The sequence below is a fragment of the Nilaparvata lugens genome, chromosome 11 (genome assembly GCF_014356525.2).
Source record: "Nilaparvata lugens isolate BPH chromosome 11, ASM1435652v1, whole genome shotgun sequence".
NCBI classification, from domain to species: Eukaryota; Metazoa; Arthropoda; class Insecta; order Hemiptera; family Delphacidae; genus Nilaparvata; species Nilaparvata lugens.
This window is the reverse complement of record NC_052514.1, coordinates 32,405,363-32,433,256: the sequence shown is the minus strand read 5'-3', so window position 1 is coordinate 32,433,256 and position 27,894 is coordinate 32,405,363. Positions and strand designations below refer to the sequence as shown.

General features: G+C 33.2%; 1 protein-coding gene across 2 annotated transcripts; it reads left to right on the top strand.

Annotated features, from left to right (window-relative positions):
• Positions 1 to 611: 611 nt before the first annotated feature.
• On the top strand, positions 612 to 25,860 carry LOC111045836 (protein SMG9). Of its 2 annotated transcripts, none has more exons than XM_039438241.1 (9): positions 612 to 786; positions 3,995 to 4,200; positions 5,183 to 5,250; positions 6,733 to 6,925; positions 10,367 to 10,702; positions 15,265 to 15,412; positions 19,917 to 20,182; positions 23,773 to 23,911; positions 24,435 to 25,860. In XM_039438241.1, the coding sequence occupies exons 1-8, from the start codon at positions 721 to 723 to the stop codon at positions 23,849 to 23,851; spliced, it is 1,362 nt and encodes a 453-aa protein (XP_039294175.1). In that variant the 5' UTR covers positions 612 to 720; the 3' UTR covers positions 23,852 to 23,911; positions 24,435 to 25,860. The 2 variants fall into 2 exon arrangements, with proteins under 2 accessions (XP_039294175.1, XP_039294176.1); XM_039438242.1 differs by lacking the exon at positions 19,917 to 20,182 and adding an exon at positions 21,274 to 21,539 and having other exon boundaries at positions 615 to 786; positions 24,435 to 25,859.
• Positions 25,861 to 27,894: the final 2,034 nt, after the last annotated feature.

The window sequence follows — 27,894 nt, the reverse complement described above, 5'->3', positions numbered from 1 at the left end:
ATAGTCATTGAAGTCATCGGGATTCAGTTCGAATTCTACTTCTTCTTTTTTGGGCCTATGACTATTTATTACACTCCTGCGGCCTTGCAGACATTGCTGGCTGATTTGATGTAATTTGCTGTGTGTTTCTTTTTAGCATCATTTACAGCACTTCTGTACCTTCTATTCATGTCTGCGTATTTAGAATACAATGAAGTTTGTTGCTCAGGTGAGTTGGCAGCTTTGTAGAAAAAGTGGAGGAGTGTCACCAGGTCCTTCATGTTGCGAAGCTCTTGACATCGACATATATATATAAGGTTTTTAACATTTTGCTTTTTAAGGGTAATATAAAAGGAAAATGAGTCTCCTTCAAACGCCAATAGATGCTGGAAAATCAGACTATAGAATTATTCATCATAAATTAGCTGTCGAGTGGACTATCAACTGCATGCAGTTAATATCTCAATTTAAGAAATCAGCTTTCATGTGGACTGTTGATTGCATGCAATGATACAATAACTGAAAGTAACATAGTATTTTCTCTCCAACTTACTCATTCAAAGAACTGACTGGGGAAAAAATAACTTGCGCATGCGTATTACGTTGCTTTGTAAGATCGAGAATACCGATTTGGGTTTGTCACTTGCATTCTAAAGAAAGAGGTTATCTGAAATTTTATGGAATTACCACTTTAGCTTATCTTGAAATTGTTTTTGAAATTTCAAGCATAAATAATACAGAATGTGCGATAAAGAGTTTGAAAAGAACAGAGATCTAAGACGCAAGAAATTTTATAATACTTATAAGGTAGGTAGGTTGTAATTACAGCATTATTTATAAAACTAAAGCGGCATGTTTTCGCATTGCATAAATAAGTTATTTTATGGGAGGCCAAATCCTAAGCCTATTACTAACAAATTTCTCAAATGCCACTCTCAAATAGAATAGTTCATTAGAGTTGGCAAGTTGGCCAGCCCAGCAATTGCTTGATTGATTTTGTAAATATTGTAAAGTTTAATTCAATACATTCAATTAACTCATTATCAAGATTAACAGTTGACCGAGTTGAGTTATTTGGAGTAACCTCTTGAAACGTTTATCCTCTTAAAAACACAGGCATCATGTTGAAGATTTTTACACTGTAATTCACTTTAAGCTGAATTTTCCTGATGTTATGTGTATGAGACCATTGCTTGTAACTAGGAACTAAGTACTCTGGAGAATCATGGCTTGCTTATGAGACACACAACTCTAGATATACTGTCACAGATCATGATATCAACATAAGGCTTCCAAATCAATGTGGCATTCATCTTAAAACCAAGCAGCTTTGAACAAGAATTAGGTGGATTCGGCTTCACAGAATTGTAGATTTTGTGTCTTCTGCTTATTGCGCTCTGAATGAGGAATTGGCCACCTGCAATAGTTGGCTAGATTTGTGGTTGTGACATCAGCAACATTGTCCTTAACAACAAGGATGCAAATGAATATAAGATAGGAGAGCTCTTTCATTCAACCTGAGATTGATACGTTTACTCACTTGAATACTTGAAGTCGTTGACAAGACCTGAGGTCTTCACATAGGCTCTGTCACATATATAATGTTGTCAGAGATTCATGTTGTGGATGTGTAAGATTTGCGAAATAGAAACTCCTTTCCACCAACGAATAGAGTGGTCTTTCAATAAGTTTGTTCCTCACAATTGTGTAGAACTTGGAGTTTGGTTTGCCTTGTATCTTCTTGGAAAGACTGTTGAAGTATTTTATCGCCTGTGTTGGAAAGCTGTTGCAAGTTCCAGTGAGTCTGCTGAGAGGTATCTCCAATAATGCAGGATGTGTGGTATTGTATGCATGTATATCACCTCTTCTTATGTCTGGTATTTTATGCATGTTTATCAACTCTCTTGATGTTAATCCGGAACAGAAATGGGTCACAGAGAACCCTAAGGATAGCACACTGCCTCCATACTTTACTCAGCACCACCAATCTATTATAACGATATCAATTACCTACCGATAAACTACCACCAATCTACTACGATGATCAATGTATTCCCTCAACAACTTGAGGACGTTCACATACAAAAATGTGTAAAACATCAAGCTCAGAAATTTTCGCGCTGAGACGACTAGCAAAAATTTTCAACTTAGAAACGTTGAAGACAATATTATATATAAAAACTAACGAATCTAAATTCCCACGGCAAGTAGAAGTACATAATTACAACACAAGAAACAAAAATAATTTTACAATAAAGAAACAATAAGGAGAAGTATAAACAAAGTCCAACCTACATGGGAATAAAGTTTATTGGTTGTCTCCCAGGTTACATAAGGCACGTGATAGATCAAAATTCAAGGAATTGTTGAGACATTTTTGATAGATTTAGCATGCTACAGTATAAAGGAGTTTACTGTAAAAAAATGAATTTCAAACTGTATTTTTTTTCTTTAGCTTTGAGTTAGTTTTTTGACTTTTTCATGTATGTTTTGGAAGAAATAAATGATTAATTGATTGACCTCACCGCAAATTCCTCACTCTTCCGAGTCTCTCTCTCTCATATCTCTTGGAAAATGGTAAATGAATATTGTTTTTTTCTTTATTCTTTATTTATTGATACAATAAATACATAATCAAAATGATAGAGTAAAATAAGTTAACCTTGTGCTATTCCTCTCCCAAATTTAGATAAGATTACACATAGTCCGTAATAGGTTAAGTCTTGTTGTTATTCACTTCACAAAATTGTCAGTCCTTAATTATTTTCACAAAGTGGATTTTTAAATAGATCCCATAGATAGAACGCCTTAGAATTTGAGGCAATAAGAGCCTCCTCTTTCACTTAACCCGCAAAATGGGTAGTTCTGTGAGTGGGATACATTCTGGGTACGTTTCTGGTTCTAGTACCTAAGTGGGTTAAAGCTTACTTGATACTCATTCACTTCAGACATGTTCTCATCCCACTTATCTTATTACATTAGAATAAATTGAATGCGATCATAGCATAGCTTTATTTACTCAGCTCACTTGATACTTACTTATTTACTTTATACATGCTCTCATCTTATTACATTACAATAAATTGTATGCAATCATAGCATAGCTTTATTTACTCCTGGATTAAGGCTGTGCAAAGGCTAAAAATAAACTTTCTACTGGTGATATTTTTTACAGTTTTTCGATTTGTATACTATCAAGCTATTAAAATGAAAATGTTTTCCCAGGAAAACATTTTTTTCCGATCATTACTTTTTGAGATATGAGTGCCTAAGATTAAATTTTTGGGACAGAACATTTCAAGTTCTGTTAGAGATAAATCCATGAGATTTAGAGGATAGATTCTTCATGGTATTGTTGATCTAGTAAAATAAAACTTCTGAATATATCAATTTTTGAGAAAGTTATTCAATTTACCAAAAATAACTCAACTAAAAGTTATTTTTGGTCATTTTTAGTAAATTGAATAACTTTTTCAAAAATTGATGTATTCAGAAAAGTTTTGGTTTACTAGATCAACAATACCATGAAGAATCTATCTTCTAAATCTCATGGATTTATCTCTTACCGAACTTGAAATGTTCTGTCCCAAAAATTTAAACTTTAGGCGCTCATATCTCAAAAAGTAATGTTGAGAAAAAAAAATGTTTTCCGCAGAAAACATTTCCATTTTGATAGCTTGATAGTATACAAATCGAAAAACTTTGAAAAATATCACCTGCAGAAAGTTTATTTTTAGCCTTTGCACAGGCTTAATTCAGCCTAGAACTAGAAGTGTCAGAATTATTACGAGCTTACACAATTTTGTCAGAATTTAAAATGAAAAAAAACATTTTGTACCATATTTTGCTTTTGTTTGTCTCAATAAACATCGTAATGTCCATGTTATTGATTTTTCAAATTATTTTGTGTATCGTAATAAATGCTGTTAATAAATAAATTAATTGATTAATTTTGAAATTATGTTTGTGTTGTGTATTGTAATAGATGCAGTTTAAACTCATTTTTTTGTTTCAGGAAAGGGAGGACAAACAATATGGCAGCAGACGTTTGCCGATCATTTTGACGAAAACTGATGCAGATCGCGACAAGGATGGTCGTTCTGGTATGAAGTCAAAAAATGTCAATGAAAGCCAAGACAAGCCACTATCACAGCCGACAATCATACTGCGCACTAGAGACGGTGACAACAGGGCATCATCTTCTGGTCAGAGAGTCCCTAGGTAAGGTTCGATCAATTCTTTTCTAGAAATAGTTTAGGGAAAAGTAAATTATTTAATGATGAAGCATTAAGAGTGTACAGAGTCGATCAATTTTCTTCTAAGAATAGTTCAGGACAAAGCAAAGTATTGAATGATGAAGCTTAAGAGTGTACATAGTGCCTAGGTTAGGTTCGATCAATTCTCTTCTAAGAATAGTTCAGGACAAAGCAAAGTATTAAATAATGATGAAGCATTAAGAGTGTAGTCCCTAAGTTAGGTTCGATCAATTTTCTTCTAAGAATAGTTCAGGACAAAGCAAAGTATTGAATGATGAAGCTTAAGAGTGTACAGAGTGCCTAGGTTAGGTTCGATCAATTCTCTTCTAGAAATAGTTCAGGACAAAGTTAAAAATTATTAAATGATGAAGCATTGAGAGAGCACAGTAGTTTTCGACGAGCGCGACATCAGTTCTGTTCCATAAGATCAATTTAAAAACACTTAAATCATGAATTTTATTATTAAACTAAAATCCAAATCAAATGCTGCAATTCACCCCGAAGACTTCTGCTACTGCAAATATTGACAACAGGGTAAACAGCTAGATGGAAATTCGATGAGCGCTACTATTAAAAAATTCTACTATTCCATCTGTATTTAAATCATGCATTCTTTTTGTAACACATCACGTCTACAGTCTACATCGGATCTTCTTGAAAAAATCATTGGAAAAAGTATTCAATGTAGCAGGACAATTCCTTTCTAAAATTTTAAAAAATATTCAAAAAATATTTTCAAAAATGTTCAAACTCTTGAAGTTTGATAGTTAATTTTTGCTTTAATAATTATATTATTGAACTACTTGACAAAAATAAAAAGTAAAACTATTCTGTTATAGATAGAGACAGTAGCCTAATAACAGGGCATCGTCATGAATAAGATGCGCTGATTTATTCATTGATTGGAATGATTGTTATTGACTTCTTCGTATTTTATTTACTTTCAGAACAAAGAAGGAAAATGAGAATCAAACTCCTCTGTATCATATAGCTGCTAAAAACACCAATACTGAGAGTAAGTTCCCTTTCAATTTATTGGCTCTTTCAAGAAAAATTGCAAGTTTTAGCAATATTTATTTATTTATTCATCATTTACAATCAACTTAAGGACAAAGAAACAGACTACAGTCCAAAACTTCTTTTCATCCCAATTTCATAAAATAAATAATATTCACTAGTTAAATGGAGTAATGTTGCGATGTTTAATTTTATTCGATACGATTGCTGTACTACTTTCTCTTTGAAGGATTTTTTCGCCTCTGGAAAGAACTCATTCCTCTTCCATTTTCATAAGAGACACTATATTCAATTACCTTCATACGTACCTTCTAGTTACCTTCATACTTATGATGCATTGTAGAATTTTGTGTGTGATGTATTTCTATGAAGGTATAAAATCAATTTCAATTATTTATTTATTACAGAACAAAGAAGACTACAGGCATTAAATCCAAAACAATTTACAATCGTATTAAGCAAGTTACTAAAAAAAGAGATACAGTACATACAATTTACAAATACATAAGAAAAATATGAGGAAAGCATAAGTAATTGAAAGTAATCTAAATGTAAATAATAAATACAGAATGAAGATAATAAGTTATAAAAAGAATACAATTGAGCATAGAAACAGGTTAAGGGGAAACATGTGCCACTGTGGAAAGAAAATTGATAAAAGCAGAGAAGGAAAAGTGCGTTAATAACAACAAATATCCATTTATAATAGTTAAGGGATTTAAACTGTACGTTTGATTTATTCTATAAAACTAGTAAGAAGTATGAACATCATATTAAGTGATGCCACTGAATTCAATGAGGGATAGCCTCAATGATGCGCCTTCTAACCTCACTAACAGGGTCATGCACATCAACACCTTCACAAACGCTATTGAATAGCCTCAGAACTCTATTAAGTGGAGAGCAGAAGTTATGAAGGGTCCGTGACCTTGGTACATAAAAGGTCCTAACTCTTCTGACATTGACTTTTGAAATTAATTAATAATATTTTAATTTTGAATTTAAAAATACGTTGATGTGGAATAAGTACTCAGTTATAGCAGTGACGATCGTTTCGACCTAGTGTGGTCCATCAGACAAGTGATGAAGTCAGTTCGACATTGTGTTCTTTGCCCAAACTGGTATCCTCATTTCAGTCTGATAGCCCACACTAGATTAAAAGAATAATTACTGCTATAAGTAGGACATGTGCTTATTCCACATTGAACGTGTTTTTGAATTCAATATTAATCCATCCTTCTACAAAAATATCCATTCAAGAATGAATAATCCATCACAAAAATATTTTTAAATAAATAATCGTAGTATAAAATTGTTTATCAGAGATTGACAATGGTGTAACAACCGAAACCGGTCTTTCTAAGTATCAATAAATCTGTGGTTTTTGACAATTTCTTAGTATTTTTATTTAATATGAATAATTACCACAATATCAACTTCTCAACTACACAAAAAATAATATTTTTCTGATGTGCCGCAGATGTAAACCCCTTGGCTCCTCCTCCGGAAATGAAATGCAGTGTGAAATTGTTGGACGAATTTCTACAGTTCAGTGACTCTGCTTTGAAGTATCTGACTGAGCAAACTGATTTTCTTGTTGTGGGTGTGCTGGGAATGCAAGGAGTGGGAAAGTCCACTCTTGTCTCACACTTGGCCGGCAATTCTATCGATCAGTTAGTATAATTCATTCTCACTTTCATTTACTGTATTTACAAATATTTATCAGGCTAGTATAATTCATTCTCACTTGCATGTATGGTATTTACAAACATTTATCAGGCTAATATAATCCATTGTCACTTGCATGTACTGTATTTACAAACATTTATCAGGCTAGTAAAATTCATTCTAATTTGCATGTACTGTATTTATAAACATTCATCAGTTTAAAATTGAATGCATGTCATGTCATTCACAACGTTTATTTTGTATACAGAAAACACGACACAAATGGATTAAAAACCCTTACAAATTTACATATATCAGGATATTTTGATGACTTTTGAAACTTCAGTCTCACCGGGTGAAAAAGGTGGCACAGTCACCAAAATATCCTGAAATATATAAGTTTTCAAATGTTTTTTACTGTTCCGTGTTGTCTGTATTAATCATTAATATAGAACTCTCGAGTGTCTATCATGTACTATGTATATTTTGATATTTCAGATGATTCAGTTGAGAGAAAAAGCCGATCTTTATCAGGAGAAGAGATGAACTCTTGCACTCAGCATTTGTATATTTTCTTATTGCTCATTAGAGAATATGAAATCTTCCTTGTAAGATGCAACATGCATCCTTGACGTTTTGCCTTGCTTCTCATTAAATTGTTTCTTACTGTAGCTTTACTATAATTTAGGGTGATCAATTTCAAATAATCATGGGAATGATTGGTTTCGAATTCATTACTCTAATCTAGATTTTATATAGATTTATATACATAAATCTACCAAAGAAACCAATAAATTGAAAACTTGAGAAATATTGCACTTATTTGACTGATTGACTAATTGACTTTGGTCAGAATGAACTAATTGACTTTAGTCAGAACACAATTGATCAATTGACTTTAGATTGATTTTGTCTGTTTGTATTTCAATTTTTATGTGATCGTATGCATCTAAGTATGCCGACGGATCAAGAAAAAATATAATCGGTCTTGCTGCTTGAAGATCCAAGCAGCATCTAAGGATGGCCACTCACGGTAGAACACGCATGTTTACCATGCACACACACACACACACATGTTCATCATGCATATTTTGTTATCAGCCAGAGGCTTCTAACATGAAATTAACAACCAATAACAATAAATAAACCACTGTAAAATCACAAATTATAATGATTTAAAAATATTTTAATCTAAAATACAGGGTGTTTACGAACTCCCTACTAATATCTCAGTTAATATTGGTCCAATCTTGAAAAAATATGGTACCAAACGATAGGTAATAATTTTAAATGAATTAATTAAAACCCTTATAATTCTCCCCAGAATTATAATTTTAACCTCCATAATCTCAATATTTATGTACATTCAAATCAATTCTTTCTGTATAAACAAATTAAATTTACTAGAAAAAGTTATTCTTGTAATGTTTTTTTGTAAAATCAACGATTTCTGAGTTATTTAAACTACAGAGACACACTTACTTTATGCTAACACAGTAGACACACTGGGGTGTTGAACACCCCAATTTAATTTTGCATGTTTCTTTGAAAAATATAGAGAAAAAAGTACTTAGCCCATACTCCATAATTTCTTAATCATTTTTGTTCCAAGTGCATACAGAAATCGAAAGTAAAGCACTGCTTATCAATATTTATACTAATTTTAGAAGTACGTATGTTCCGCATGAGTGTTGGAGCTCCTAATCTGGTTTGAAGGAATTGTTTGATCATTGCCAATGGCAACTTCATCAAAAACTCACGTCTCTTCATTTTATTGTTTTGAACCTCAAGTTGTAGAGAATCGTAGCATTTATTCCAATCTGATCCATCATCCCATACCACATTCGTAGTGGTCAATATAAGTAAATCTTTGTAAAAAAGTATTTGATAAAAGTCCTACGTAAAAGACACTCTGGGGTGTTAGACAACCCAAACGAAGAACAAGATGAGCTGGTGACCTTGTAGAATGCTATTACTGACTGGAAGTAGTGGAGAGCAGTTGACAATGCTTCAAACCTAATTTAGACTGGGCAAAAATTCCCATCTGTTTGATATTGTCAACTGCAGAACAGAAAAAAAATCCCCGGGGTGTGAAACACCCCAGTGTGTCTCTTTAGGGTTAAGAAACAACATTTTAAATGGCCGCCATTTTGTTTTATGAATTTTGAAAAATTATCATAATTTTTTGTAGCTTTGTCTAGCTGTTATAAATAATTGTGCAAAGTTTCAAGTTCGTAGACTATGTTTAACCATTATTTAGGAATAAAATAATAAGTGAAAAAAAAACAAAAAGGCCGCTGTGTGAGTAATTGAAGACTTCCGGACAATTTGAATATGGTATTTAGATATGTTTGTTACCCAGGAACAATGCCCTAGAGTATTGGTAGGGAGCTCGGGAACACCCTGTAGAGCAGCGATGAAAAAATGATCAACAAAAATTCTAAGATACTAAATCTTATCCTCAAAAAGTTTTGCTTGAGGGCCTTTCGCTGTGATGACGCAACAATGTATGACGTCATGTGTATCATGCATGTTCTACCGTTAGTAGCCAGCCTAACACATGCAGGTTCTCTGAATCCCAGGAAGGACACAGTGTTTACCAAGTTCTCTTAATTCCAGGAAAGACATTGGGCCTTATAAATAAAACCAAAGCATATGCTCATGAGCATGAGCATGGAGCATAAGGTTCTGCTCATGAGCATTAGGTAGAATCATAAGCATTTGCTCATTTTTATATGAATAAGCTTTACCTTATACTCTTACCTCATCCTCCTGGAACAAATGGTCACGTATTTTAAAGATTTTTCATCAGCTGATTCGCCTGTGTGGCCTTACTTTATTTTTATAGCTCACGTAAGCGCTAAATATGCAAATAGGAGACACTGCTTGTGTTTGCGTCATCTGCTCTGTTTTCTATTTATGAATTGAGTTTTATGTTAGTTTGAGTTTAGAATTTTGAAATAATAGCGTGAAAAAATGTCATCTCTATAATAATCTTCAGCATATTCTTATAATATCAAAAGCCAGCCTTCTTATAATCGTCTACACTCTCATCTTCTTAAATGCCTATTTCCTCTTTTGTGATGGCTATCTTGATGTCAGGTAGCTATCTTTTGTAGACTAGACTAGACTAGACTCACCTTTTTTTGATGCATTTGCTTCAAAAGTTGAGCAAATGCTCTAGTTTATTCATACAGTTTTGAGTATAAGCTTTTACTCTTGAGCAAATGCTCAAACTATTTTTTTGATGAGCATGAGCAAAAGGTTTTGCTCACGTTTATTCATAGAAAATGAAGCAAATGCTCCATATTTTAGAAGTATGAGCAAATGCTCAACTTTATTCATGTGGCCCAAAGTGTCTTGCTGCTTGAAGATGCACTCTGACACGTGCATGTTTTGTGAATTGCAGGAAAGACACAGTGTTGACCATGTTGTGTTAATTCCAGGACGGACACAGTGTTCAAAGTGCAAACGTTCGAGCAGCAGGAGAAGGCCAGTCATTGCACGGCTGGCGTGGACGTGTACGTGACGGCAAACCGCCTCATCCTGCTGGACTCTCAGCCAATGCTGTCCGGCTCACTGATGGACGGACACGGACAGAGTCACGGACCCGGTCACGGTCAAGGACACGGACACGGACTCGTCGACTGTTCGCTGGACCTGGCGCCCGACAACCGCAACTCGGCCGAGGTCAGCTCCCTGCAGATTGCCGCCTTCCTGCTCTCCGTCTGCCACATTGTCATCGTAGTGCAGGACTGGTTCTTCGACCCCAATCTGTTGAGGTTAGAATAATGTAATTTGTGAACATATATAGTTCTCAAAGGTAGAAGAAGTAGTTAATTTTGATCCAAGCATTGATATCTGTTTTTACTTTTTTTGTTATCTTGGCACAGCTAATAATTTGTTCAGGAATTTTATTTATAATTTTAGTGCTTAAATATATGAGATGTCTTCTAATATTTTCAATGTTAGTATGATAGATTAGTTACTCATTTGAGGTGGGTCTTAAATTGTATTGATTATTGATAGTATTATTAGTGCAAATGAAATTATTTTTATATTTTAATATTTACTTCACTACATTCATTACATACAACTGTCTAACTGTCAACACGTTAAACTCTTCAAAAGTCAGGTTGGTTGGGAAAAGTCTAGGCTTATTTAAGATTGTTTTAATGATTGATTTTTGAATTATGAAAAGCTCTTCCAAGTGGGAATTATAACAGCCCCCCATACTGAAATACCATACTGAATTATGGACTGTACCAGTGCAAAGTATACCATTTTAAGATGACTTCATTGTGATTGTGAGTCATTGTGATGACGCAACAATGTATGACGTCATGTGAATCATGCATGTTCTACCGTTAGTAGCCAGCCTAACACATGCAGGTTCTCTGAATCCCAGGAAGGACACAGTGTTTACCAAGTTCTCTGAATTCCAGGAAAGACATTGGGCCATATAAATAAAACCAAAGCATATGCTCATGAGCATGAGCATGGAGCATAAGGTTCTGCTCATGAGCATTAGGTAGAAGAATAAGCATTTGCTCATTTTTATATGAATAAGCTTTACCTTATACTCTTACCTTATGCTCCTGGAGCAAATGCTCACGTATTTTAAAGATTTTTCATCAGCTGATTCGTCTGTGTGGCCTTACTTTATTTTCATAGCTCACGTAAGCGCTAAATATGCAAATAGGAGACACTGCTTGTGTTTGCGTCATCTGCTATGTTTTCTATTTATGAATTGAGTTTTATGTTAGTTGAGTTTAGAATTTTGAAATAATAGCGTGAAAAAATGTCATCTCTATAATAATCTTCAGTATATTCTTATAATATAAAAAGCCAGCCTTCTTATAATCGTCTTCTCTCTCATCTTCTTAAATGCCTATTTCCTCTTTTGTGATGGCTATCTTGATGTCAGGTAGCTATCTTTTGTATTTTATTCTTTTGTAGGGATAATGGTGATATATATATCATGGTTGAATCTAGAAAGAGTTTTATAGTTCTCAACTATTGGTTGTGATCGTATCTGGTATAGTTTCCTCTTCCTCATACGAATTAGTTGAGCCATTTTACTATGAGCAAAAGGTGATAAGCTGCTCTAGACTAGACTCACCTTTTTTGAAGCATTTGCTTCAAAAGTTGAGCAAATGCTCTAGTTTATTCATACAGTTTTGAGTATAAGCTTTTACTCTTGAGCAAATGCTCAAACTATTTTTTTGATGAGCATGAGCAAAAGGTTTTGCTCACGTTTATTCATAGAAAATGAAGCAAATGCTCCATATTTTAGAAGTATAAGCAAATGCTCAACTTTATTCATATGGCCCAAAAGTGTCTTGCTGCTTGAAGATCCACTCTGACACGTGGATGTTTTGTGAATTGCACGAAAGAGACAGTGTTGACCATGTTGTGTTAATTCCAGGACGGACACAGTGTTCAAAGTGCAAACGTTCGAGCAGCAGGAGAAGGCCAGTCATTGCACGGCTGGCGTGGACGTGTACGTGACGGCAAACCGCCTCATCCTGCTGGACTCTCAGCCAATGCTGTCCGGCTCACTGATGGACGGACACGGACAGAGTCACGGACCCGGTCACGGTCAAGGACACGGACACGGACTCGTCGACTGTTCGCTGGACCTGGCGCCCGACAACCGCAACTCGGCCGAGGTCAGCTCCCTGCAGATTGCCGCCTTCCTGCTCTCCGTCTGCCACATTGTCATCGTCGTGCAGGACTGGTTCTTCGACCCAAATCTGTTGAGGTTAGAATATTGGTCAGCATACATATACAGAGTTGGTCAGCATACATATACAGGGTGTTTCAGAAGTAGTGTCGAACATTTTAGGGTATTGTTCCTGGATGATAGAAGACTATGAATGTCGTATTTGAAGTGTCCAAAACTCAGCGGTTATCATTATAGCTGCCATTTTGTTTTTTCACATAGGAATTTTTATTTCAAGAACGAAATGTTGTATTGATCTGAAATTTGGCATGAATATTTATTATATGAAGACTCAGCTTTGAAAAATAAAATGAAAACTTTTCGATGTAAATTTTCAGAATTGCGGCCACTTTAAATTTTTGATTGTAAATTTCACGAAAACCGTTCACTTGACAGGAAATTTACAAGATACAAAAAAGTTAGCAAATTTTATCAAGATTTCAAGGATACCTCATTTATTAAGATTGGTCAAAGAATAACAGATAAATTTATTATTTTCGTATTGCATGCATGACAACTTTTCACAATTTAAACATCAATATTACATTTTTAATTCCAATTGTATTTAAGATGAAGCTTTGAAACTCGGTATGGCTCCATATGGTCATCCAGCTGATTTTACAATGTTTTTCAGATGTTCTTTTTTGTTCAAGATCATGCATGCTGTACGAAAAGAATTAATTTCTCTATTATTCTCCGACTAATCTTGATAAATAAGGTATCCTTGAAATCTTGATAAAATTTGCTAACTTTTAAGTCTCTTTTCTGTAAAGTGAACGGTTTTCGTGAAATGTGCCATCAAAAATTTAAAATGACCGCCATTTTGTAAATTTACGTCGAAAATTTCTCATTTTATTTGTTAAAGTTGAGTCTTCATATCATAATATTCATGCCAAATTTCAGATTAATACAACATTTCGTTCCTGAGATAAAAATTCCCAAGTGAAAAAAAAACAAAATGGCAGCTATAAGGATAACCGCCGGTTTTGGACACTTCAAATACGACATTTGTAGTCTCCTATCATCCAAGAACAATACCCTGAAATATTCGACACTACTTCTGAAACACTCTGTATAAGTCATATCATAGAGAAAAAATAGCTTTAGATATCCCATGGTATAGTGCGTTTATGTTCCAGATTTTTTGTCAACTCAAGCCGACCACTGTCGACTACAGCTACTGTCTAAAATTGAGTACAGACTTGAGCGCCACGAACACGCGCCTTTTTAATTTTCAACGAAACTCAGATTTATTCCTTCTAGTTGCCATTTTAAAAAATAGAGAGGAAAAATGTTAATATTGATTACGTACGAGAAATCCCATCAGTAAAATGACGTCCATTCTTGTTCATACACTTCTGTAGACGTGAAAAGTTGTCCATATTATTTTCTTTGAAGCGTTTTACGTGATATCGCTCAAACTTTTTTGTTATTATCTCACTTAGGGCATCAGGTGTGTTTTCAATGTATTCACGTTCTTTTATGTAGCCCATGAAAAATAGTTTACTGAGGAGACCACTCTATTACCCACACAACAAAATGAATAAAAAAGGAAAAAAGCAAATAAAAAAATATATTCTTCAGTTGTATCTATTCTCATCATGTTCGTACTGTTTGCATTTTACAATATTAAATTTTCATCATAAATTGGAAACCAATTCAATTTTAACATGTTTATCCATTCCTTTCCTATTTTATTTATTCAAAGATATTATCCAAATAATGTTAAAAGTTAGTATTGAAATTTTAGCATTAGTCAATCTTTCGAATGAATTCCATCTTGTTGCTTTCAAATTGCCTTAGATTTCTGAAAATTAACCATTTAATAATAATCCAAAAAATCTTCATTGACATCAACCACAACAACAAAAAAACTTGATAAATTTTCTACAACAATGGCCTTTAGGCCGTCTGCCAGGAGTTGACTACTATTACAAATAATTAATTAATGAAATAAAGTCAAGAGAAAGATTCAATTATTCAAACCAGTTAATAAAAATCCCAAAGATTCCTAATCACATTCACTCTAAGTGTTGAACTCCTCAATAAGCTGAGATCGGTACCTCCAAGCTATTCTAATGAATTTTATCTCCCAGCTCTCTCTGTTCAATATATCAATAACTTGTCGCTCGTTTAGCTCTCGCATCCCCCATATACTAAATCTGAATCCCGATGAAATTGAACACTTTCCCAAGAAATGGATGAGATCTCCATTTTGTCGGCTGTTGCACATCGAGCATAGAAATTGACGACCCTCCCTCCCCACTCTATAATTTAGAGGCCATAGTGCTGCTCTTGACTTGAATATCATGCTCTATTTAGGTTGTCATAAATATAATCGTTATCTCCTAAATCGTGCTCTAATTTCACGTATATGTCATGGATTGTAGCCCTTCCCGCTCTCTCCCAGCACTTATCCCAAAACTCTTGAATCATACATTCCCGGAGCCTCTCCAATTCCGCTGCCCGATCGAGAACACTAATAGGACATACACTCACCTCACATTGGTATCTGTTGTTAAGAATCCTCCATTCCTTGAACCAACCCATGTTTCTTTCAATCATTATTTCCGCCAGAAAACGTGTCATTTAATTGACCATTTTCTTTAATGATTACAGGTTTCTACAGTCGGCTGAAATGTTGAAACCCCCCACACCAACTACATCACAAGACGAAGAACTCGTCGAATATTTCCCTCATGTACTATTCCTCCACACTCATGCCGAGGCTGCTGATTTCTCAAATCAAAGATTGGAATTGATGCAGGTTAGTGCCTTGTTGTTTACACAAAATAGTATATATTTGTAATGTTGTCATGCCTATTCTTCAGAATCAACTTACATAGTTATCTGAATTTATAAATTTGTATATGGAAGCAATTTCTTTATAATATTTACTGTTACCAATATTATCATGTGTAGCTCAATTAACAAATTATGCTCGGTTGCACAAAAGCCGGTTAAATTAATCACGATTAAAATTCAACCGGATTTTGTGCAACCGGTTCTTTATAATGCAATTCATCGACTTGAAATTCATCGAGTTATACATCGACTAATGCTAGGATACATAAACCACGATTAACTGCCTGAATTAACAACTCATACGATAATTCTTGATTGATCATACTTGGTAAAATCCAGCATAACTTGCTTCAACAATTTCACAAGAGAGAAATGACAAGAAAGCAGTAGATCATGTAAAATGAAAAACTCAAGAAAACGTTGACTCTCTAAAGTAAGTTTTTCATATTTTTTCAGCTTTTGGAGTTATAAATACATTTTTGTTGTTGACAATACTTCTATGAATTTCGGCCCAAATAGGATGACAGAATCCAAAGTCAGGGCAGTGGACTGTGAATGATAGTTGGTATTAATACCTACAAATAAATATCTGAATTCTGTGCATAAAAATACTGATAGCTTGAAATGTGGTAAGTACGCCAATAAAAGACAAAATGAGTCAACAAGATGAGATTTAATAATAATAAAATAATAGGCAGATGGCCACATACAAAAACAAGTGTAAGTAGATTAAATCGAATAAAATCTTGGGACAATTACATCATGTAATAAAAAACGTTAGAAAAATACAAAATTTAAATGAAATTAGGTCAATGACATTAATGACCATTGAAGCCTGACAATAATCGAAAGGTATTATTAATGATACCTGATTGAGAATATAAATTGAGTGCTACAATGATAAAGTTACTGCTGAAAAATTCAATCTTAATGATTTTAAAAAGGAATAGTAATAAATGATAATAAGCTGTAGATAGTGCTTGATATATAGAAATGGTTAAATGTTGATTAATACTAACACAAATAATCTTGGAATGATTGGATGTCTCGGTCGACGATAGCACAAATAAGTAAGATATATAGAAATGGTTAAATGTTGATTAATACTAACACAAATAATCTTGGAATGATTGGATGTCTCGGTCGACGATAGCACAAATAAGTAAGTTTAAAAAATGAAAATGCCTTGGTCGGCATTAACACAAGTAAGTTCAAAGGTCAATGTCATATACATTGAAATAGGCGTCGGTGGCCTTAAAATATCACTTATGAGCTAAAGGTAGCTGTCAAATACAATGAAATAGTTGTTAATATAGAATACATTAATATAGGCGACATAGGCCTTCAGTGATTTGGATGTCAAGATAGACATCAATAGAACGATCAATAGGCGTCGGTGGCCTTAAAATATCACTTATGAGCTAAAGGTAGCTGTCAAATACAATGAAAAGTTGTTAATATAGAATACATTAATATAGGCGGCATAGGCCTTCAGTGATTTGGATGTCAAGATAGACATCAATAGAACGATCAATAGGCGTCGGTGGCCTTAAAATATCACTTATGAGCTAAGGGTAGCTGTCAAATACAATGAAATAGTTGTTAATATAGAATACATTAATATAGGCGGCATAGGCCTTCAGTGAATTAAATGTCAAGATAGACATCAATTGAACAACTCAAATATGAGGATACGCTTGCAAGCCAAGGGTAGCTATCAATTACAGGCGACATAGGCCTTCAATGAATTTAATGTCAAGTTAGACATCAATTGAACAACTCAAATAAGAGGATACGCTTGCAAGCCAAGGGTAGCTATCAACAAAATTGAATGAAGTACATATTATAACCTTTGACGTTATGTAGGACAGTGCTCTCAATGAGACATGCACTGTAGCATATTGAATTCATGAAGATAGGCTCGATTGCCAAAAGTATGGACAATTAAATGTTTTTAATTGCCGAAAAGGTTGAATGATAGCTACAAAAATTGTATGAATGCACATAAAACTGTTTGAATTAGAAATAGAGAACGTGGTCCAGTATCGACACGCTGTAGTATTTTTATTCAGTTATGTAATACATGCGTAAATGAAAGTTGATTAAAACTATTTACGTAACCTGAATAAAATTTTGAAGAAGAGATGCAGCCAGGCAGACAGGCAAGGAATCCACGGTACCCAAAGGACAGGACATCAGCAAGCGACGATGTGATCTGGCCATGCGATGACAAGAATGGAAGCGTCCAACAGTAGGCGAATCCTCCAGTGGAAATGTGAGCAGGAACATGTAGAATTCCAAACGAATAATCCGAATTCCAAGTTGTGGAATTTTTAGATTGATTTCCAAACGGTAGAGATGATGAACTTGAAAGTTTGAGTTTCAAGAGGTGAAGCCAATTGTTAGAAGAATGGCGATAGACGCCAACGCGAGGTTGTGATCTTGACAAAGTTTATCAGCGTAAATATGTGAAGAAATTGATGAATAATTGAATCACAATTGAAGAATAGAGTAAACGAATTAAATTGAAAGAATAATTCACTTTTTAAAAACGTTCCGTAAATTAGATGAATATGGATGAAAAGTTTAGACCGGGAGCGAAGGTGCACTCTCCGACTAGGATCCATTGAAAGACAAAAGGCTAGCTAAAGGCACTAGCAACAAAAAAGGAAGGCGGAAATGTCAGCCACATACGTAAAACGTTTACAAACGTTTGGTGAAAAAGTAGCAAATATCTAGAAAGTAAGATGCCTAAAAGACGAAATAAATTCCAAAAAATTGAATAATACAAATATTAAAATTGAAACGACGAATAATACGATGAATAATATAGAAAACCAACTTGATTGGGGCAGTGACGTGGAACCTTGACTGTGAAGTCACTGGACAGCGCAGACGGACAAAATGACGACATGATGTCTACGTAGTAACGGAACGAGTAACAAGTGGAACCGTTCCAATAAATGCTTTGTCAGATTTTACATAGGAGTTGGCCGGCTATTACACTTAGCAACAATAGGTCAATATCAATGAGAAATCTACTATCTATTATATTAAGCGAGCAATTTCTGTATTTATATATAATATCGGGGACCGAGCTTCGCTCTGGAGTACAAAAGCATAAAAAATGTATTACGAAAGAAGAAATTATAATAACATTCATACAGAAATGTTCTATCTAATCACAGTAAATTGAGATTAATTCCCAGAGGAATGCAAACATTTCCCTCACAAAGGCCCAGTTGCACAAAAGCCGGTTAAATTTTAACCCTGATTAACTTCACGTGAACCAAATCAGAGAAGACCATTTCAAAAAGATGGATCTACTGGAATTAATCAGGATTGAAAATAACCCGGCTTTTTTGCAACCGGCACTAAGTACCTGATTGAATGATTACAAAAGTTCAACAGCTGAGTCATAATTTTGACACAGTCCCACACACATGAACTCGCTCACTCACTTCCATCACCAACAGACGACGAAATAATTATTATCAGCTGTTTACCCAAGGATAAATAATAATTATCCCTTTATATTGCAATCGAATCTTTATATTATAAACCTACTATGTTCTGAATTTCGTGAGAATCGTTAGAGCCGTTTTCGAGATCGGGTGCAATACAAATATATAAACAGAAGTTGCTCGTTTAAAAGTATAGGATTTATATGGTTATTTATGTCCAACGGATCTCGAAAACGGCTCTAACGATTTTCACAAACTTTGGATCATAATTCCCTTAAATTTGATATAAAAAATCGATTGCACTTGGTCTCATCCCTGGGGAAACTCGCTGAAGGACATGAAAAGGATAATTCATCCTTGGAAAAACATATGATAATTTCGTCGTCTGTCGATAACAGAAGATGCGAGTGCCTGTGTGGGAGAGAGACAGAATTATGTTCAGCTGTTGAATCAATCAGATTATCTCACAAGAAATATTATCTAGAAACTTTAATCGACTTGATCAAAATAATCTGATTTGCTGACATGACATGGTATATCATTTTAAATAATTAGAGTATATCATAATTTTGAAAGTTAATCATTATTTTACAGTTTTAAGTGATTAGTGAGTGTTATTTCGTTATTCAATTTGGTTTGTAAACAATCTAAATTAGAACTTTTCTGTTTTTGAATGTTTGTACTGAAAATTAGACCTGAATTCAAGTGTATGGAACATAACCCAATTTTTGTGACTATTTATAGTGTATAAATCAAAATTCAGGAAAGAAACAGTTTTGGGCTGTGCCTGTTAGTCCTTCCCCAATCATTTTAAAGAATTGTGTTCTGTTTATCAATAAATAAATAACGAGCGAAGCTTGGTGCCCCGATATTTATTTTTTAATATGAACTGTTTAAATACTTTTTATTCAGTAAACCCACACCACTATGTACTAGAGATCATTCCAACATTATTTTCATTGTGAATAATACTCATACAACTTACATCCTATTTTTTTTTAGAAAGTCTACAACCAAACATTCGCCAGATCCAAACTACAGACACAAACCGGTCTGAGCATAGCGAATACTGGTGTTTTTGAGTCGTTATCTTTCAACGAGGATAACCTCAACATTTATCTATTACCAGACCTGGTAGAGGAGCAGAACGGTGATAATCATTTCAAAGGACATCCTGGCTATGTAGAATTGATGAGGAAGTTGCGCTTTCAAATACATGGTGCTACAAGAAGTCCCCTAACTCATAACACATTGACTGAGAAGAATTGGTTAGTATCAACTCAAAATTTAAATTTCATAGTTTTATGTAGTTTCTAAAAATATTTTGAACTTTGAGCTTTAAGGAAGCTTGAACCTTTGTAACATTTGCAGCATGAGCTGGGAAAAGTGGATTCATTTATTAGATAGAGTAAACAATACAGTAGTCGGAAAGGAAAAAAATTGATTCCTTAATCTAACATTAAGTTTAAACATAGAGAAACAATAGCTTAAGTAGATATCCCATTGTATAGGGCGTTTATGTCGTAACTTTCACTGTTATCCGAAGCCGATTACTGTCGATTATTGTTGATTTTTACTATTTTGACCGGGTAAGAGTGTATGAACGGTACAATATGAGACACTACCAGCGTCATAAAGCTTCACGGGAAAGAATTACGTGGGCTATCGGCTTGAGATAACAGTAAAAGTTGCGACATAAACGCCCTATGTCATGGGATATCTATCTACTTATGCTATTGTTTCTCTATCGTTTAAGCTAGGGTCTATAATATTTTTTAATTATTTGAAAACTTCCAAGCAAGAAATTTCTAGCTTGAGTTGGAAAAGGAAGATTCCTTAGAACAAGCTTGTCTGCTTCTCTGAAAGTTGAATTTTTGGATCTTGAAATGTTATGATGATTGTTTTTATTGATGATCTCAAGTTGATTACATAAAATTACATAAATGAACCGAATTTTAATAAATTAAATAATCAAATCAGATAAAATCTATTATTCTGTTTTCGATTAAAACATGATACTTTAATAACGAAACAGAAAAACTATAATACAATGCATTAATGCAATGTGATTATTAAAAATAATGACTATAACATTTTTTCATGTCATGGTATTTTTAAATAATGTAGTCAGATTATTGAATTTCGCATGAGTGTCATCACTAGTTGTATTTGTTTATCAATAAATAAATAACGAGCGAAGCTTGGTGCCCAATTTATTTTTAAATAAAACTGTTTGAATACTTTTTATATATTAAATCCACGCCACTACGTACTAGAGATCTAGAATACTAGAAATCTTTCAATCATCATTTGATTGTGAATAATACACATACAACTTACATCCTATTATTTTTTTCAGAAAGTCTACAACCAAACATTCGCCAGATCCAAACTACAGACACAAACCGGTCTGAGCATAGCGAATACTGGTGTTTTCGAGTCTTTATCTTTCAACGAGGATAACCTCAACATTTATCTTTTACCAGACCTGGTAGAGGAGCAGAACGGTGATAATCATTTCAAAGGGCATCCTGGCTATGAAGAATTGATGAGGAAGTTGCGCTTTCAAATACATGGTGCTACAAGAAGTCCCCTAACTCATAACACATTGACTGAGAAGAATTGGTTAGTATCAACTCAAAATTTAAATTTCATAGTTTTATGTAGTTTCTAAAAATATTTTGAACTTTGAGCTTTAAGGATAGGGTATATTTTATGATTTACCTTTGTAGCATTTGTAGCATGAGTTGGGAAAAGTGGATTCATTTATTCATTTATTAGATAGACAATATTATTAGATAGACATTTATTAGATAAACAATACAGTAGTCGGTAAAGAAAAAAATGATTCCTTAATCTAACATTAAGTTTAAGCTATGGTCTATAATATTTTTCAATTATTTGAAAACTTCCAAGCAAGAAATTTCTAGCATGAGTTGAAAAAGGAAGATTCCTTAGAACAAGCTTGTCTACTTCTCTGAAAGTCTAATTTTTTGTATCTTGAAATGTTATGATGATTGGTTTTATTGAGGGTCATTGCTAGTTGTATTTGTTTATTCGTATTCGATCATGCTAAAGTTGGAAAAATTTCAATAGAACTAATTTTCCTTTCGTTTTTACATGTTTCCTTGTCTATCTTCAAAATGTTGAAGATTATTAAAAGATAAGATTGAGTTATTTCTACTTTTTGTGTAGTTGAGAGGCTGATGTGGTAATTGGTGTCTGAGAGTCAGTTTTCAAATGATGTCGTTGAAGAACAGGCGAGATTTCATATCATTAATTGTTCTATTTAAAATATTGAATAATCATTTAGACATTCCGAATATTATTGAACTCTTTAGTATCTTTATTCCGTTAAATAGACCTAGATTAAATATGTTTTTTGCTTTGGATAGAATATACACTGTACATCATGCAAATTGCTTCTTACAAAAAACTGTTAGATTGTACAATTCTTTGAATACGATTCTAGATATATTCGCTGATAATTTGCGCAATTTTAGTGAAAATGTTATCAAGCTCTCAAATTATAAATGGTTAATCAATTTTGCAGACCATTAAAATTTAAATTTAAAATTCTTCTTCTTAAAATAGGCTTGCTACCTATTCTCTTTTTTCAATTAGTCTATTTTTTATTATGACTTCAGTCTTTTTTCTATATTCTATTTTGTCTTGTGTTTTTTTTCTTTTATAATGTTCCTTCCAAACTATTTTTATTGCTATTTTTCTTTTTTTTCTTTCTTACTAATTTAGTTTCAGTTTGTTTAAACAATTGATTTTCAATGAGGCTTGTTTTGGCATAAAGCTGTAAGCCTCTATATGTTGTTGTAATTTTTCTATTGATGTAAATAAAAAAAATTAAATTAATTATTCATATTAAATAAAAATACTAAGAAATTGTCAAAATCACAGATTATCTGTGGCTCTTACAATTTCTTGGAATTTTTTTTATCAAGTTATTTTTATTTTTCCTTTATCTATTAGTACAATTTATGGCTTTACCGTTCTAGAGAAAAATGTTGTGATGATTTGAAATGTTGATGATGTAGGCTACGAGAGATTATTTGAATTTGTTATCAATTTAGCTTTTGAGAGATTCAATCATTCAAAGAATTTCTTATAGGCTACGTTGATGAGCTGAGCTCAAACATTCAATCTATTCCTCTTATTAATTTTGCAATGCATAAAATTTAACTTATGTTTTAATGAAAAAAAATGTTGAAATGTAATTATGATTATGTGTTGGCGATTCCTCATTGATCACTGCAACATCTCATCTGGGATACTTTAGTGTAGTGGGTTCAATCACGAATTCTCTATTTAAATTCAACCACATTTATTGGTAGAGTTGTGAACGTTTTTGATTTGAGATAGCCCAACGAAAATAATCCCAATGAGGAAAAACGTGATTAATGAGGAATCTTCAGCACAACGAAAATTATCCCGATGAGGAAAAACGTGATTAATGAGAAATCTTCAACACAGATTTCAATAATGTATTTGTGCCGGAAAAAGCCATCCGAAGAAAGTTATTTTCAAAACAACATGAATTTCATCCATGCCTCTTAAATACAAAGTTTTAAAGCGTCAATTAACATAGATAAAATTATTTTGTTGCCTACCTACTTTTGTCTTATAATTTTTTTTAAAGCTTTGTTATTTCGGGTCACTTCTATATTAAAATTGTGGTTATTTCGGGTCACTTCTATATTAAATTTGTGGTTATTTCGGGCCACCCTATATTAAAATTCTGGAATTTCAGCAAAGTTATTAAATTCGAGATAAATAAGATCATACGTTCTCCACAATACGATCAATCATTATTGATGTTTCCTAATTTCCTTCATATCTGTTCCAGGCTACATTACGCTTCCAAGATTTGGGAAGGTGTAAAGAAGAGTACATTTTTCTTTGAATACAGTCGATTAATGCCATGATCATATTATGATCGTTCTAAATTGGACTGAACTGGACCCATGAAGGGGATTGCTGGCTGAGTATGTGTCTTATTCTCTCAACCTTCTTAAATCTATAGATGTAGAAATAATTAATTTTGAGATCTCTTAGGCTAGTTTCACATGAACTTATATCATTGTGTGAAATATCAAAGTGATGGCAATGTAGTTCGTGATGATGGTTGAAGCTGAAAATTAGGTGTTTTTTACAATACAAGCAGCATTGTTGTCAGGTGTACCTGGAAATCTATATGAGATAGAGCGCTCTACCTGATCTCAGATTGTAGAGCACAAAAATACGCCCCAGAGGGATTTTGAATTATACATCTAAATGGTAACAATCGAAAGATATTGTTAAGAAATATTAAAAAATCATAACTACAATATAAATTGCAAGCACGCCCCCTTTTTTATGTCTATATTGACTGGACTATATTGTGTTTGAGTTGTATTGAGCAATACAGAAGAACAGTATTGAAATCTGAAAATCTCATGCATGATTACAAAAGTCTGAAATGGATTGCAACTGAGTAATAAGGAAAATCAATATATATTTTTGTTTCAGATTCAATGTATGTTGGAAACATGTTCAAGAAACGACATGCATTTCGGATGTACGGGTGATTTCCAACGGATAGTTTTGTTACTCAGAGAGGAGTCAGATTGTTCAATGAAGAATGTCGTGGAACAAGATTGAGGTTCATCATAATTCCATCTAGCTATATTCAATAAAATATACATTGTTACATGATTATTTGAACACAGAATAAATGTTAGGTTAAATAAAGGTAAATTTCATTTTTTCTGTATTGATGAGATGTATTGAGAAGTTTGGGCACAGTTTGTCAATTGTGTTCAAATTACATTCAATGTTTAAATTCAGAAATAAGTTGTTATTATTATTGATAGATTCTGATTTCATTGAGGTGATTGAGGTTTATTCAATATATTATTTATTACACTAGAACTACGAATAGGTCTTCTGGGCTTCAGACTGCAAATTAATAAAGTGAGAATCGCTTTGATGATTTCCAACCTCCAAAAGAAGAAGAACAAGAAGAAGAAAACTATTACATCACATGAATATTAACTATAATGGACTTAATACTGTGAGCTTCATAATATCAAGTTTATAAGTGTATCTTTCCATCAGTTAGTGGTGGAGAAGGAATTTAGTCTTAACTTCGCCAATTAAAGCATATACTATTCAATTCATCTCATCAATTGGTGTATATCTGAAGTGTTCACATTTTATTATGAGAATAAATTGATTTCAACATACACTGAAACGTATACAATTGGTGTATATCTGAAGTGCTAACAGCTTATTATTGAATAAGAAGATTTTAACATAGTTACATGTATGAAGAAATATTTTCAACATATTAGTGTAGATGAGGCATTTAGTCTTAACTCGGCCAATTGAAACATAAATATAATTCAATTCATCTCATCAATTGGCGAAGTGTTAGCATCTTATTATAAATTAAATTATTTTACATTGTGTAGTAAAGAAGCCTTTTAGTCTTATTTCAGCCAATGAAAACATATAAAATTCATAAATTTCATCTTATCAATTGGATGTCTAGTGTGTTGAATTTAATTTTTATTATGAAATAAAATTATTTCAACAAAACAATCTTTTATTATTGCACTTAAGTGAATTGATTTTAGATAACATAGTGAACAGACTTGGAAGTCCTGATAAAATAGAATGAAATGGGAAGGATGATTCGATCTCAAAGAGAGCTCTAGAGTGGAAGAACACGGATGATAACAGAATTTCTCTCTGAATGGAAAAGATGCATTAGTGAAGAAAGAACAAAGTCCAGTGGGAATGGGCTCAGTTTGATCGAATTTCACCCATAATATTCCTGCCTTTCAGTCTGAAAGGGCAACTACTGTCCCTTGACCTCTAACCTTTTCACCTTTATCATTTTTTCTCATTTGTGTGTGGAGCTCAGTAATATGCTGCATTTTCTCAAAATTCCCACTAGCCTTAATTTTATTGACCGAGCGAAGTGAGGTCTAAAGGTGCGTACAGATATACGCGCCGCGAACATGAGCAATTCACTTTCAATCAGCTGACTATATCTGTATTTTTACAGAAACGGTATATGATATAGATATAAAAAGCTTGGCATCAGCTGATTGAAAGTGAATTGCTCATGTTCGCGGCGCGTAAATCTGTACGCACCTTGAGATTTTAGTCGACGGCATTTTCCTAATGTTTATATGTTGCGCATTTACGGCGAAACGCGGTAATAGATTTTCATGAAGTTTGACAGGTATGTTCCTTTTTAAATTGCGCGTCGACGTATATACAAGGTTTTTGGAAATTTTGCATTTTAAGGATAATACAAAAGGAGTTTCCTTCGAACACCAATATCAGACTATAGAATTATTCATCATAAATCAGCTGTCTAGTGGACTATAATACTACCCGTTCAAAAACATCGAACATCTTGAAAATGTATCTTTCCATCAACGTTAGTAGACAGTTGTCTACTAACTTTGTCTTTTCATAAGCTGAGGCCATGATTCTAGTTCGAAGTTTGGAGTTATTCATAGAAAACATTTTTTAAATATTTTTCTTTTTTAATCTGATGATTAAAATTGCAAAAAATATAATTAAAAAGAAATTGATTCCTAAAATCATGAAAATTGAGAAATGAAGTTTGTAGGAAATCAGCATTATGGTAGTTTATTTTGTTAATTTCAACACACCGATTTTTCGCTTGGCATATCGACAGCAGCCAGACCTGATAACAGCGCACACACTCACATTCCGGGACGATACGTCACGGTACGATAGGACAGAAAGCTCTATGTTTATTTAGGATTTTTCTAGACATTTTAAATTGATAAATTATTTATTAATTTTTGAGAAAACATAACAACAGGTCAATGTAACTTACTGAGCGCTAAGTCTACTGTTCACAGAACTACTAGTTATAAGGAACCACTAAATCCTGATAGCTCATCGTGCAATATATTAGTATATTCAACACGTAACTGATGTATAGTTATGATTTTGAATTTAGTCTTTGAGAATTATTTTTTGACTCTAAACAACTAAACTCTAAAGACAACTAAAAGATGTTTGAGATAAATCATCTGAAAACATTCTAGAAGTAATACAGTTTAGGTTAATTATTTCTGTAGATGTGCAATACATACTTGCTATAATATTCTGTAGTAGGCCCATTTACAACAATGATGATTGATTGGTGTTACCATTTCGCTTGTTTTTTATGTCATATGATTGCAATTTTCCATCTCTCTTATCGTTTAAATTAAATTAATTTTCAATTCCACTTCAAAAAATCCTTCATTCGCTTTTATCTTCATTAAATTCTCTAGAGATTTTCATTTTTTTCTTTTACAGTTTTTTATTCAGTAGTATCACAAATACTTAACATGAGGAATGGAACAACAGACTCATGCTCAAAACTGTCCCATTTCCAATTTATACTATACTGTCCAAATCAAAATGTTGGTTTTGTCACTTTCACTCTTCAAAATACAGTTTACGCTCTTCAATACTCAGATAAACGAGCAAATTTTGAATCAAATACATACTATTAGAGTCTAAAATCAAAAAATCTAGAACAGTAACTTAATAATTTTTCAAAAGGTCTAAATCTTTAATAATGAAACTAGAAATTTTTGAGCTAAAAACTTTACACTTTACAGAAATCGTTCTTACGAAACGTTCTTTTTTATTAATTTCCGTTATCTTTTTATTATTTGTTATACTTCACAATTTCCTAACTAATACGGTACTGTAAGAAACGAGTAAAAACAGTTACTCCAGTATTCACAAATTAAACCAACAGTTTCAATTGAATAAAATTATGCGAATCACCTCACACTCCTCAACACTATTCTGCATGCGCAAATAACCTGATAATTGACAACTTAGTTGCCAACAATTGGTTGTCCAACAATTGCCAACAACTTAGTTGCCAATTGCCTGCCATTCTACTACCGGACTCTTCAACGGTCATGGATCGCACTCAGTC